The following is a 14,607-nucleotide window of genomic DNA, read 5'->3' as shown; positions in this document are numbered from 1 at the left end:
CGGTGATGTGGAGAAACTCGAACCTGAGAAATGTGCAAAAATTGTAGCCATGGTTCTGATTCCGCAAATAATTGTGACTTTAATGGCAATTTTTATATTGACGCACATTATAATCAACGCCATAAAAAGCTGTTTCATGAGAAAAAAACCAACTGATTCTGCCGATATAGAAGAAGGTAATCAATACAAAGTCTTCGTAAATATGTAGGTAATTTTAATAAAATCTCAGTTAATATTCAGTAACGTATTATTTTGCAGATTTTATAGTAATTGAATTTTATTTCGTAGAATCTCCTACTACCGATGCAACCCATAAAGAAAGCAAACATTCTCAATAAGAAATTCAGATGTCTGAGACACCATTTTGATAATTAGAAATGAATCTCAGGTAAGATTGATCTAGCTTTTGCCTTTTAGAAATAAGCACCTTCAAATTAGTCAAAATCGACACGTCACACCCATGTTTCTGTAATATTCTTCGAATCGAATTTTTCAAATCAAAATCAAGGAAGCTGGACTGGGCACTAAGGAATGAATCCGAAAAAATTGTTGGGTCTTCATTTTTCGGTTCAAGTCGATAAGTACCTAATGAAATCATGAAGAATAAACTCGCGTATTTACGGCAAACTGGTTATGCAATTTTATTAACATCTTTGAAATACTATATTTATGTAGTTTGCATATATACTGGGTGATGGCAAAACAACACAGCTCTGTTACGTTAGCTGAATACGATTTTGATCCAAAATGAGCATTTTTGTGAGTTGGTCCGAAATGTCAACTTTTCAAAATAGGCTCACTACTTTGAAAGAAAGGAAACATGATGTGAGGTGCTGCAGAATGGTAATTGTTTTCAAGGGTACCGATGACGATCTGAGTTAATTTTTTTTATCCAAATTTGTCTCACCTTCAATCGTTCCTTCCCAGTCTCTAGAGAATCACAGGGGTCTCTTTTTATCAAAATAAAAAAAATTATTAGCACATGTTTTTTATGGCGCTTCAGAGGTCTACAATGAATTCATCTTCCAAATTCCATCCCCTCACTATCTTTATGAAAAATATTAATCATTAAATATATATTTTTTTCCTAACAGTAAATGAATACGAGTATGGCACTTACCCTACACACAGTGACGTTTTGTTGTCCTCTCCATGTGATGGTCACAGGTTCGTACTGTCTTTCGAAAAACCTCGTAAACTGGTGTAAAAATGCTAAAAAAGATATCCAACAGATGCATTTCAGCACTCTTGGCATCGTACACCACGTTCTCGCGACTGGAGCGTGACACACGTAAATATACCTGCAAAACGAATCAAACGTTAGCCAATTTTTCAACGGTATCCGAGCATATCAAATTGCTATAATTTTTAAAACATACTATACAGTTTAATCAACAAAATATATGGTATCTGTACTTCAGGGAGAAAAAAAAAATAGACGATGTGAAAATGTAAATGAATTCTTCGATGAAAAATAAGGGGGCGTGTAATGCAAACCATCTGCGAATGATTTTTTAATGTAAGTGGATACGACAGCAGCAAATAGATATACTATATACCAACACATATCCATACAACGTTAGACACCTATACTCATATTATACATACCTACCCTTTGAACACTCTACCCATTCTACACGAAGGTTTTTCCAAAACCTACTCTTTCCAATACCCATTTATTTTACATTACTTCATCGTTAGAGTCGAATACGAGACTTTTTTCCCAATTAAAGTTCATTACACGGATTCCTCGCTCTGTTGCTGCTGTTTTTGCAGAACCATTTATTCGCACTTTGTTGCGTAAAATTTCAACATCTTCACTGCAAGCTGTACTGTGCGAAATTTAATTACGTGATGGATGCTTTTTGTTCATTAAAATTTCATGTTAGATGGCGATGGTGTTTGTTTTTTTGTTAGCTCGATAGTAAAAAAATTTCATTATTGTGTCTCACGTGGCGATATGCATTAAGCTGCGATGAAAACAAGGTGTTTTTTTGCCATCTTTTTAAGTAAGAGAATAGAGCTAAAAGTGCGAAATAAAAATATTTTACAATACTGCGTGCAGGAAAAAAAAGAAACTGTACGAATTTATATATATACGACGGTACCGGTAGGTAATTCTTTGTGACAGTTTGCGAGTAATTTATTTATCGTTACCTCTGGAAATATAAATGTTTTAGTCTTTACATTACGCGGTGTGAAGTATTTATCATTTTTTGAAGCTTTGAATAGCTACATGGGGCTCTGTATGCGGTTGCTATACTCGTATGATAGTCGTTTAGGTGCATCATTTTCAATGAATATGACCCCCTGCCATTTGTTATACACCTTTATATCTACTTTTCGGTTTACCTACTCGTCGTACGTAGTCTAAATTACTTTCTCGTGCTAAACGATTATTTGTATACGTAGACAAGAGATCCGACATACGATATATTTTACGTTTTATTTAATATTTTTAACGAACCGAGTGAACGTGAAAAATTGCACCAAAAAAATGTATCCGATGTAGGTACGTTACGTATAGGTGTGTAGATAATGTTCAGGGTACCTACGTGAAAAATGGGGTGAAAAAATCTGCGTTCGTGTTACAGATCAACGACGCGAATTCGCCTAATTTCAGGGGTTTTATTAACAAAATGAAATTTTAATAAAATCGTAGATACGTATTAAAGTCGTTCACCTTCATTCATTGTCGCTGAGAAAGTTGGTTTGCGTTTGACAGGTGCTTTCTTATAGTATGAAAAATGAATTTCGGCCGCGTACAGTTAGAAGAAAGGAATAAGATCTACTTCTGGAAATGATCGTTGCGATATGGTATGATAATGTATTTCTTTAGAAACCAGGAAAAAAAAGTTCACCTCGAGAATTTTTTTTGTGTTGTCATTTGTAATATTCTCTTCCGTTAGTACAGTTTGGATTTTCCCATTAACTGGTTGTAGTTTTAATTTAATAAGTAACAGGATGTGAAATTTTTCAAGCGTTGAATTATTTTTCATCTCGAAAGTGACATTTTCAGCAAATAAGGACAAGCGGTGGAAAATTTCAAAAAAGTAAATATTTTTAGAATCACGATCCGAAAGGCAGAAGAAGTGTATCTATGGTACTTGGTTTTTTGACTGAAAGGCAATTTGGAGGACATGTTTGGGAAATGAGGGTACTGATTTTTACATAATTTAACATTTCAAAATCTGCGGGAGGTTTCAGAACTGCCAAATTGATTGGAAACTTTTTTCAATCAATTCGGGAGGGTTGTAAATAGAAGTTGTACCAAATTTCAGCTTTCTATGTCAGTTTGGTAAAATTTTGATTTTTTTCTTATTTTTTGCCCAAATTTGATTTTCAAAAATTCGTCAAAAATCGAAAAATGCGCTTCAGCATCTGGAATTTTGGCTGATGATAAATTTTTGTATGCTGTTTTAATTTAGTTTGTGCGGTTCAAACAATTTTTTACCAGTTGGGATACCCACAGATGAGGAAAAAATTGTAGGAGGAAGTTGAGCAATCCTTATCATATATAACATCACTCTTTATTAAGTAAGTATGTACAAATATGTATTTCCCAAATCACATGCCCACATATTAAACCATGGCGAGTATAAATTCAAAAAAAAATACGACATGTGACACATACTTTCTTTCTAAAATTTCACTTTCATTTCCTTTCTACATGCACAAAAGAAGACTGCGATTTTGTCGGTTGGCTAACCTGATTTAGGTATATATGTAGTGATCACTTCCCTCACTGGGAAGTTTCCACAACACCTCTGAAAATGTCTCGTACATATATCAAAACGCTTTGAAACTGTTTAAATGTAAACCCTTATCCTTTTTAACAGTCCTACGTCGTGACTGCGACTTTTTCGATGTAAATACTTACACAAGAAAAACGACAAAGGCTTGAAGACCTACGTATATTGTGTTACGCTCACTGTGTATACAAAATGTTTGGAATTTACCGTTGAACTACTATTATACGAGTATAGGTATATAACCTGCCACCCATATGTGCATTACCTACTACAATATGATATTGAAGAAGGTTCCTCGGTATGTATTTTTTTGAAAGAGATAATTGTATGCTATACAAATTATAGGTACATTACATACATGGTTGGTAGAATAAATATACTCTGTATTTGCTATTTCGTATGCATGGTGGAGCGAAAAACCCAACTTTCAAAATTTGAAATGCCTGGGGGTGGCTACTAGTGAAGAGAAATCTAATATGCTCAAAATCGCAGGTCAGTTGAAATAATTTTAGAGGTTTCGCAATGGCTTCAAAGTTCTCTTTCTCCGTTTTACGAAATAATATAATCACACGGCATTTCGAAATGCTCGCCGGGTAACATTGACTTCAAATAAGATGTATCTCTTCTCTAAAGTACTCCCTTCTCCTAGTATTGAAAGCCCTTAGCAATAACTTTCGAAAGTTTATTAAAAATTAGTTGCAAGAATAACTATTGTAGTTTGTGAAAAAGTAAACAATTTCAGTTTTTATGACCAACGCAAGATCTCAATCGGTCCAAAAATTGTTGAACGTGAAAAAAATGAATCAAAGGAGCATCTCAAAATACATACATCTCAGCAACGCAAATTTTAGCTGCTGAAATTCCTCTCTTAATTTTTGGCAAATGTTTGAAACCTGAAATTCGGATCATTATTTTCAATGAACATAAAATTAATCAAATTAATGTAAAATGCTGAAAGTTGTTTTTTTTTTTTGTTGAAAACTAGAGATTACGAAAATCCGCTGGAGGCTCAAAAATACCTCAAAATTATCATTAATCGACTCGAAATAATAAAAGTAGCAAAACAAACAAAATTTCAGCCTTTTACAATAATCTGATCAATCAATAATAATTTTATTCGTGGGAAATAAACCAATTTGAAATGTCAAAAATTCACCAAAAATCGAGAAATGAATTTTAGCAGAACTGAAATGAAAATTTGAGGAATTTCAATTTTTCAGGGCTACAGTAGAACCTCTAAACATTGACCTGGGGAGCTCAAATTTTGGGGATCAATTATATACCTACTCCTACTAAGGCCACTTTTCCCCACCCAGGCTTTTTAAATTCGTAACATACTCGTAAGTTGAAAAAAGTCTATTTTCACTCCACCCTAATATAGGTATGTATATTACGTTTACGAATGATATCGAATACCCTCTCCCACAGCCCGACCAATCTTACGCTTGGTGCACAAATATACAAATTGCGTTCAATGAATTGTCTATAATTGATGGCTAAATCGCAGCCTCCCAGGACGCATTAAGCTGCTCAGTTTATTGCGTGAAATGATTTACTAAAGCTTTATTGTATCAACTCGACGGTGTGAAAATTCCACCGGTACATTTATATTTGTGTATACTGTATCGGGTATGTTCGAAGTAACCGATGATGAGAGTATAGGAAAATGAAGATAACGATCGTATTTATCCCCATCTTTTATACCTCAGTGCAATTCGATGTACCTATCTACAGATTTTGAATGCTTTTGCGGTTTTTTACGGTACAGTATCGGTACACAGTTGCAGTTGAATTATTAATTTTTCCAACTCGGATACTTTAGGGATTTTAGTTACAAATGTAGGTATACGAGAGCTTGGTTTTTAATCGGAGTGAAGATTTATAGATTGAGGTTGTTCTGTGCATTTCGGCCAATCTGTACTATAGTATTTTACTCAGCTAGAACATTACTAGTATGAAAACTTATGAGAGAGCATCTTTGATTAAAGCGATACCGCGACTTTGCTTTCATAATGTACCTACGTACGTATATGTAGTAGCCCATTGACGTTCATATTTCCAATGAAATAAAACACACCAACCTCCATATTTTCATCGTGAAATTACTTCAATTTTTAAAGAGATTGGATAACACATTGCAGTGAAAAACAACACACGGTTCAAATTTTCATAAAACGTATAAAAATCATATAAAAATTTCAGACTCACAGCTCGAAAGAAAATGAAAGGATTCTGACAAATGAATTATCACTCCATCCGCTCACCACCAGGCCAAAATTCAAGAAGGTATTGAATTTTATTTTTCGATTTTTGACGTATTTTTAAAATTTAAATAGGTTATTTTCCATTTCTAAAAAATCAAAGTTTCATCAAACTGAGATAGAAAGCTGAAATTTAGTTCTCACTCTATCTTTGACTTCTAAAATCGATTGGTGATTTTTTGAGCTACTTCGGAGCGTCCTCAAGTTTCAGAATTTTTCAGATTTTGAAAAAAAAAACTAAATAGGTATCAAAACATGAATTTGAGTTTGCTAAAGTGAATCTTAAAAATGTGTACCAAAATTAATGTGAGGGAATCATAAGAACGGTCGAACCAAGTTTGTGGGTACTGAGTACAATTTTGGTCCATTTTACAAAAATCATTCAAAAACTGGAGGATCCTAAAGTTCCCTCCCGATTGGCACATTTCTGGTGATATCTGACTACTCATTTCTGCAGTCAGAAATTGCCGTTTTGACAGTCAGATTCGCAGTCTGACTACAATCAACCAATCAGAAACAAGAATTTTTTTGAAATTCCAAGATGGCGCTGACTCGTCAGAAGACTGAGTGGAGATCTGAGCGTGGATCTGACTAGTCAGATCCACACTCAGAACCACAGTCAGATATTGCCGTTTTGGCAGTCAGAAAATACATTCTGACTGATATGTGGTCATATCCCTATTCAGATGCACTGTCTAAAAAATGCCGTTTTGCCAACCGGGCTGGAAATTCTAGAACAACTGATCCATCGTCAATGGATTCAAAAGTTCAAAAATACAACAGCACTTGAATTATGTTTCAGCATTTTTATACCAATTTTAGCAAATTTTGAATTCTTCATGAAAAATGGTTCAAAAATTCATCAAAAATCAAAAAATGAAACTCAACGCTTCAAATTCGGTAAGGGAGATGTATTTTTTGAAGGTCAGGAGAACATGAAGATTTGGACATACCATGGATCCAATTTCACTATAGACCAAGATCAAAGTTGTGATAAGATTATATCTGTTCAGACTCAACAGAAGAGACCTGATTGGACCTGACCAGATTTGAATAGATTTGATCAGACCTGCTTGATCAGATCAAAGAATCAGGATATTTCTAGTCAGATATGTTCAATTGATCAGATCCGATCACTTTCCCTTGAGTGCTCTTTCTATTTCTCTGTGTGAGCAATACGATCTAGTACCTAGCTGAAGCTGAAGCCTCCTCCAACGCAATTTCCCATCTCTGTTGCACTCCATATTTCGATCCTATCAACCACAGTTTAGTAAGCACTAAGCACCCGTTTTAAGCTCCATCAAATCTTGAAAAATTACATCATGTTGAAGTTTTCAACTGTGTTCTCTTTAGCTCAGTTGAAAAATTTCAAAATTCACTTCGTTTAATTCGACTGCAGTAATTATCGTGATTGGTTTTTAAATTCCAGTCCAAGAATTCGATTAATCCTTAAAATTAAATAAGTTTTTCGTACACTGCACACAGGTAATGCATACACTGTTGCGATTGTTTTTCCGCATTATAAAATCCGCGTTGAAATTTTCGTTGCTACGTAAACACCCAAAGAGCAAGTTTACTTTACTCTAATTACTTGAAAATACTTTAATGAACTTTTCGTAGATTAATCTGAAATATATTAGTCGAGTTTTACCGAAATTCGTTGAAGTGGATTTTAAAGTAGGTAGGTTCAGGTACGTATACTTGGAGAGCTGGCTCGCACATCCCTGTGCATGTCTATGATGAGATCGCTATAGTTTAATTAAAATATGTGAAGTTGGCGTTCATATTTTCCAAAGATAGTACGCTACATACAAATTACACTAATTTGTCAGTTATTAGCGTACATGGTGCAGATTGACCTGCTAAACTTTCCGAAGTGTTGAGATATTTTTGGTTTACATTTTATACCTACTTTATAGATTAGATGCCTAGATTGGATTTTTGTTTTTCCACCTTTTTGTCGGGTGAAAAGTTCAGCCTGGTTTATTTAATTAAATATTAATCCTCAATAGTTCACATATATTGAAATTTTCAAATGGTTTATTGTATAGGTACCTATCTACCTATATCAATTGGAAATTGGCATATATTTTCTTCGGTAATTTTTTTTATGTCAGTCAAGATTAGGCATACGATAAGTAGCCGGACATTTAAAAAATATATTTTTTTATCAATATCAAAATTGATATTTGGGATAAAATTATTATACGTTTGTAAATCTTTACGATTAAAGTGCTAAACCTATGTTACTCGACTCGATTAAACCGTTTTAATCGATATTTACTATAGAGATTCGAGCAAAGCGGAGTAACGTTCGTTCGAATTTCTCTTCTAATACCTCTTTAATTCCCTCCTTCTACGTATTGGCATGTTAATTCCGCTCGCCTGTTTCAAATCATTCAAAAATGTACAATATAAAACGAGAAAAAAAGGTTATCTGTATAAACGACATCTCCAGCTAGATTTAAGATGACGATGACGTTTACGTATAAACCTTGAATAAAATGATAGGGTAGCCAGAGTCACTATATAGACACGTAAACGATTCCATATATTTTAGAATAATTTTCCCAACTGGTGGAAAAAGTCGATGGGTAGAGAAATCTTGAAAATCATAAAAAATTTCAGCCGACGAAACTCTCGTATATATTTGCAAAAGATTCCGGAAATTAAATACGCGTAACACGTTTCGGTTGTGCATGCTTCATAAATATGAGGCGAAAAAAAATTGATAACATTTTTTTATTCGTCTTTCAACGACAAGAATTCGTTTCTTACTTATTCCATTTTTTTAAAACGTGCGCCTTCTGGCTTCGGCTTATTTTATGGATGAAAGGTAAATAAAAAGAATGTTGATCGTTTTGTCAGCTTTAATTTTTTCTTACAATCCGTTTCACGTTAAAAAAATACTAGATATCTTCACGTAGACATTTTTCGCGTCAGTAAACCGCCACGAGATGTCGAAAATAAAAAAATTTCGATTTCATTTGGTTTCCCTTTTGAGTATAAATCGAAAAGAATTAGGTGTATGGGATTATTCGAGTAGGTGCATGTAAGTTAATATTTGTTTTTGAAGTATAAAATGTCAAGGTTACTGAAAACTAAATAACAACCGGACTACCTATTTTTCTCGTGAAAGAAAAACTTTCAAATCATAATAATGTGTTTTTGCAGTTGAAAGTTTTTTTTTTTTTTAAAAAGGGTGGTATTTTAATAGAAAATCATTAAATCATAAAATTTCACAATTTTTAGCAGATTTTTCATCAAAGTAAAAACAAATTTGTGTTTTCTTCAAAAATTTATTAACCAATGAAAACGATTGTTTCCCTAAAGAATTTCAAATCTCACGTTCCTTGCGTTTATCCTACAAGATTTTCGACCTTTTTCCTTTCTGAAAAACACATTTAGTCCAAGTTCAAAATTGAACAATCTGCACAAAGCGTGGAAAAATTTTTACCAAGTCTTACGCCTCGTTATTTTATGAGAAAATATGACCAAATCGCATTTTGTACAATTTAGGATGGGTTGACAAAGAAGGTCATGATGAATGAGAGTGAAAATGAAATTTAAAGAAATTTATGAAATTTTTCTTGAAAAAAGATGGCAATTTATTCGCTTTCTTGTTTAATGGAATGGGGATAGCGCGGGGTACGAATTGAATATATTTCGTTTCTATGCGCTGCAGGTCCAAATTTATCTTCAACTTTAACCATATTACGATGCTCGGCTGGAAAATTTCATGTAATCGTACACACGTCGAAAGCTACGCTCCATTAACGTGATATCAGCACATAAGCAATCAATATTTTGTATAATAACCGAACGATAACATTGTACATATTTTTTGATTTATTTTGTAAACGCTGGTTTTTTGAAAAATACCCGTAGAAGCGAAAAGATGCACTTTTATTTACAAATAAAATTGTGAAATATCGTCGGTGATAAATTTTGGTGTTCGTACGTATATCGAAAGACCTTCGAGACAATTAATTAGGCTATATTTTTGAGAATTTTTGCCCACTTTTATCGACTTTTAAATTACTGTACCGTTTTTAAGTGGCGAGGGTGTTTTATTAGACTCATTTTAAGCCCAAATAGGAATAGTTTTTTGCTAAAGGTGATAGGTAAGTAGTGTAAGTACTAAATAACTCCCAAGAAAAGTTCGTAATGCCACAAAGATCTCCCTCAATTTACAAAGCAGAAAAAAAAGACAATATATAGGTACCTGGTTGGAGATTTAAAATGTTTCATATAATTTGAATCCTAACCTAGCATTGCAGCTTTTTTGATTATATTAATGAATTGCTCTGAAAAAAGGAAATATTTCTGCTTTAAAAATAAAATTATTCCAAGTTGGAGGAAAGGAAATCAGGCTATTTCCAGGGGGAAATAAATGGATGTGGTCAAGTCAGATCACATCCGAACATTTCTTTGATTCAATTACATAACTGACCAAGTCATAGGTAAGCATAAGATCCGATCAAATCAGAGTTTTGGTCGGATTAGATCTATTCGGACCTGATCAGACCCAATGGGAAGACCTGATTGGGTTTCATCAAACATCAATGAATCTGATCACACATGCTTGATCTCAGATCAGACTAAATCCGTTCGAATCAGACCAGATCTGTTTAAATCTGGACATTCCCCGGATCGAATTCGATTTTCAAAACACCCGGTATTTTTCCAAATAAGCGACGTTTAATTTATTAAACGTAAAAAATTTAAATTGATAAACTTTGTTTAAACAATTGGAAAATGTGATTAAAATGAATAAATAGCTAATAAATGCCATTTCAAATAAAACAAGAGCAATTCATTTTCTACATACGTTTGTGTTTTTTTACCCTAAGTGATGACACATTTTTCCATTTTAAGCAGTATTCGAAAAGGTACATTGCTACGTCGTGTGTGTTTTTTTTTCGTTGTTAACTCGTCGGTAAAAAAAATAAATAGCTGCTTCTTTTGAATTTCAAGACTACAATAATTCACCGTACAGTGGACAGAGGGACCCTTTTTGATACGTGTTTTTTGAAAAGTTGTTGGAAATTTAACGAGTACAATATTTCAAGAGACAGAATTTGTTTCACAATTGTGGGAAAAATGTTTACCACATTTGTCGAGTTTGTTACCGCGTAAACAGCTTTTCAACACAAGACGTGTGTGAGGTAGCTATACCTACATTTCGCACCATTCTCGAAAATATTGGCATTTTCTTTTTCGCGAGTCGTCGTTGGTAGCTGAGTAAATTGGGATTTTTTTCGTTCTTCGCTTTTTATCAACTTTTCATCGATATTTTATCATCGGTTTTGCATTTTTATTTGGTTACTTCGCGCAATAAATCTCACGTCAAGGAAGAATCAAAGTGTCATTGGTACTTACGAATTGAAAAGCATACAACGAGTACTTATCGATGATAGGAGTGTTTTTGTTTAAACTGCCCAATGATTTTTAATCAAGGGTATCCACTCTTGTTAAATTTAAAAGCATTATGCTGCGAAAATACAAAAATACAAGTGCTCGTTAGGGAAGAAAAATTGGATACAGCGTGACTTTGGTATTTCGAGCTTTGGGATCATTTTAACTAAGTGTACCGCGAGTTTGGTTCGTTTATTTGCTTGGTTTTTATTTACTTCGAATTTGGTCTGTTTTTCTCGTTTCCTGAAAATTAATGATTCGAAATTGTGAATTAATCGCACGTATTTAATTTTTAATCGCTTTTATACATTTTATCCTCTTCGCGAGCTGGGTTAGGTTTTTTCATCCATTTGACAAGTTTTGTGTTTCACTCGGATAGATCCGATCAGAATGATCAATGATGATGTGGTAAAGGTAGAGAACTATACCTACGTGTAGGATGTAAGATAGGTATCAAATAATGGTATATGTATACCCCGAAGTCATCGTATAATTTTACATATAGGTACCTTATACCGAGTTCTGTTCGTCTATGATTAGAAATTCGACAAAGTTCTAGCAATTAAAAGTTGTCTTTATTTTACACGCATATAAAAGCCTATCTATACCTTCCAACGTTCTAATACGTGTATGTACATTATTCGTGTCGCCTCGCGCGTCTTTTGTTATTAATCGAAACTTTAAAATCCAATTAGCTTTTCAAATATTTGCAGTTATTTGGGATTTTACCACCAGCAACCAGCAACCAGCACATATGGTGATTAGAAATAAACATATATAAGACGATGTCACGTTATTGTGACGGTATTACGAATTCATTGACGCGTATTTAAATAGAATTTAATTCGGATATAAAAGCGAGTTCGATTTCGACGTAAATTATATCATTAATATCTTGACGTATGTTCGCGTATTTCTTATTCTCAAAGCATCTAAGTTCATTAGAAATTTTCCTTTTGTGGTACCACGACGAACGTGTATATTTTCGAAATTTTGAAATAACTAACTTTATACCAGCACTTATGAATAAAACATTTGGCGCCGCTTCAAAAGCCTAATGTTGAAGAAATTCGTCCCTATTTCGGATTAATAACATACGCGTAACAATTTGTAATCGACCTGCGAACAACGAAACGAATAATTTGTATAATTCGAATTCGATGCGTCGAAAATTCCTCGCGAGTTATTCGTATTGTATCTACTACGTATGCCTACTTACTCGCTGACTGAAAAGAAGTACTTTCATGTATTTTTTGAAGGTTTTATTTGATATATGTAGTTTAGTTTATTTCGTTTGTAAGTAGATATGCCTCGTTGTGTCGGATGAATTCGAATTTTACCACACTTCGTTTTAAACATTGTAAAACGTGCCCTAACTTTGATTCGACAATATTTTGTCTTCAAGCAACAAATGGGGAGATACGAAATATGCTTTTTCTTCAAAAGTGTGGAAAAGAATGAAGGCGCGTTGAATAGAGAAAGTAGATGTCTCTTTATCATCGTAATTTTCATAATTTTCGCATGATACTAGAATTTTGCAAAATGTTTGTTTTTTGCTGGTAGGTGTACGGGAACATAGGTAGGTATTTTAAAATACAACTTTGCTCGTGAAAACCCTATTTTTAAAATTATAGAAAATTTATTCGACACGGGTCGTTTCAAAGAGTCTAGACCTTGGCATTACATAAAAAAATCCTCAATTTTTTTACAATGCTCCGAAAGGATTCACATATCAGCATGAATAGCCAACGTGTTAGTAAATTTGCATACTCAGTTTGCCGTAAATCTGCAACAAATGATTTTCTGACGTGTTAAGTAAATTTTTGTATAACCAGTTAGCCGTATTTGTGTGATTCTGGCACTTATTCCTTATCAACTTGAACCGAAAATGAAGTCAAGTTTTTCAATTTCACGAAATTTTTTTTTACCCATTCTTTTTGGTTTTCTACAAAAATAACCACAATGATTAGATTCCCATCCTAATCTTCCGAGCCTGGAGATTGAAATGCATCGAAAAGTATTATGTATTTCTGAAACTGAGGAAATATTTTGGGACGCAGTAGTATCAATTTTTTGTTGTTTATTGTCATTTTCAATAAACCGGAAGAATTCAAAATATTCCTTAGTTTCAGAAATTATATCTTTTGATGTCTCGACAAATTTGATTGATGTGAAAAATTTGAGAAGGACAAATTTTCAAAACACGAATTTACCAAAAAAAACCACTCACGCATATTATGCGTGAAAAGACCGACTTTTCTTCAAATAAAAATCTTTTACGAACGAATTGATTCACTTTTTTTGAAACATTTATATAGCAATTAATCTGTTTACAATCGAATCGAATCATTTACGAACGATTGGTGATCAAATAAATTGATTGATTTTTAGCTGTGAATCATTCGCAAACGGATCAATTAATTTACCATTGATTCGGTTTTTGTGAAACTATTGTATAGAAATTGATCTGTTTTCAAGCGAAGGGAATCGAATCGAATCGAATCATTCACCACCGATTGGCGATTGAACAAATTTATTAATTTCTAGGTGAATCATTCGCGAACGAATTGAATTTTTTAGTGAATAATTCACGAACGAAATGATTCGTATGAGTGACTCGTTCGCGAATGAATCGATTCATTCACTTAATTTTTGGTGAATCACTCACGAAGGAATTGAATAACTTTTGGTGAATCATTCGCGAACGAATTGAATAATTTTTGGTAAATCATTCGCGAACGAATTGATTCATTAATTGAAGAATTGATCAATTCGTCCATGAATGATTCCCACAGAATGAATTAATTAAATTTTGATGGGAATAGCCTAGGTCGACGCAGAATCTCAAAATAGGTAGGTACTATCTTTTAGAAGTGCGGACCATCTTTTCCAAAACAGGTACTACCAGTGCGTTTTTTTGAAAATGCTCTCTCTTTGAGGACCCATATCTCCTCTCCAGAAGCATCTTCAGGGCTAAAAAATTTTCTGAGTTACAAAAGTCTCCACAGAATTTGTTCAAAATCCTTCAACATTTTCTTTCGCGATCTATCGTGAAGTTACCAGTTATACCTACTTAAAAAAATAAATAATAAATGTCAATTTTTAAAAATAAAATTTTGATTCAAAACAATGTTGATAGGGTACTGGAGGGCAACTTGTTGAATATTTAGGGGATT

At 33.5% G+C, this 14,607-nt stretch overlaps 1 protein-coding gene across 2 annotated transcripts in view; it reads right to left on the bottom strand.

Moving 5' to 3' along the window:
• Window positions 1–14,607, bottom strand: part of LOC135831651 (sex peptide receptor-like) — a 169,265-nt gene that overhangs the window by 14,990 nt on the left and 139,668 nt on the right. For both annotated transcript variants that reach the window (XM_065344303.1, XM_065344302.1), the window contains one exon: window positions 1,121–1,301. In XM_065344303.1, the coding sequence (XP_065200375.1) occupies window positions 1,121–1,301 (181 nt within the window). The remainder of the gene's footprint in view (window positions 1–1,120; window positions 1,302–14,607) is intronic.

The sequence above is a fragment of the Planococcus citri genome, chromosome 1 (genome assembly GCF_950023065.1).
Source record: "Planococcus citri chromosome 1, ihPlaCitr1.1, whole genome shotgun sequence".
Taxonomy (NCBI): domain Eukaryota; kingdom Metazoa; phylum Arthropoda; class Insecta; order Hemiptera; family Pseudococcidae; genus Planococcus; species Planococcus citri.
This window is presented reverse-complemented; position numbering and strand designations above follow the sequence as displayed.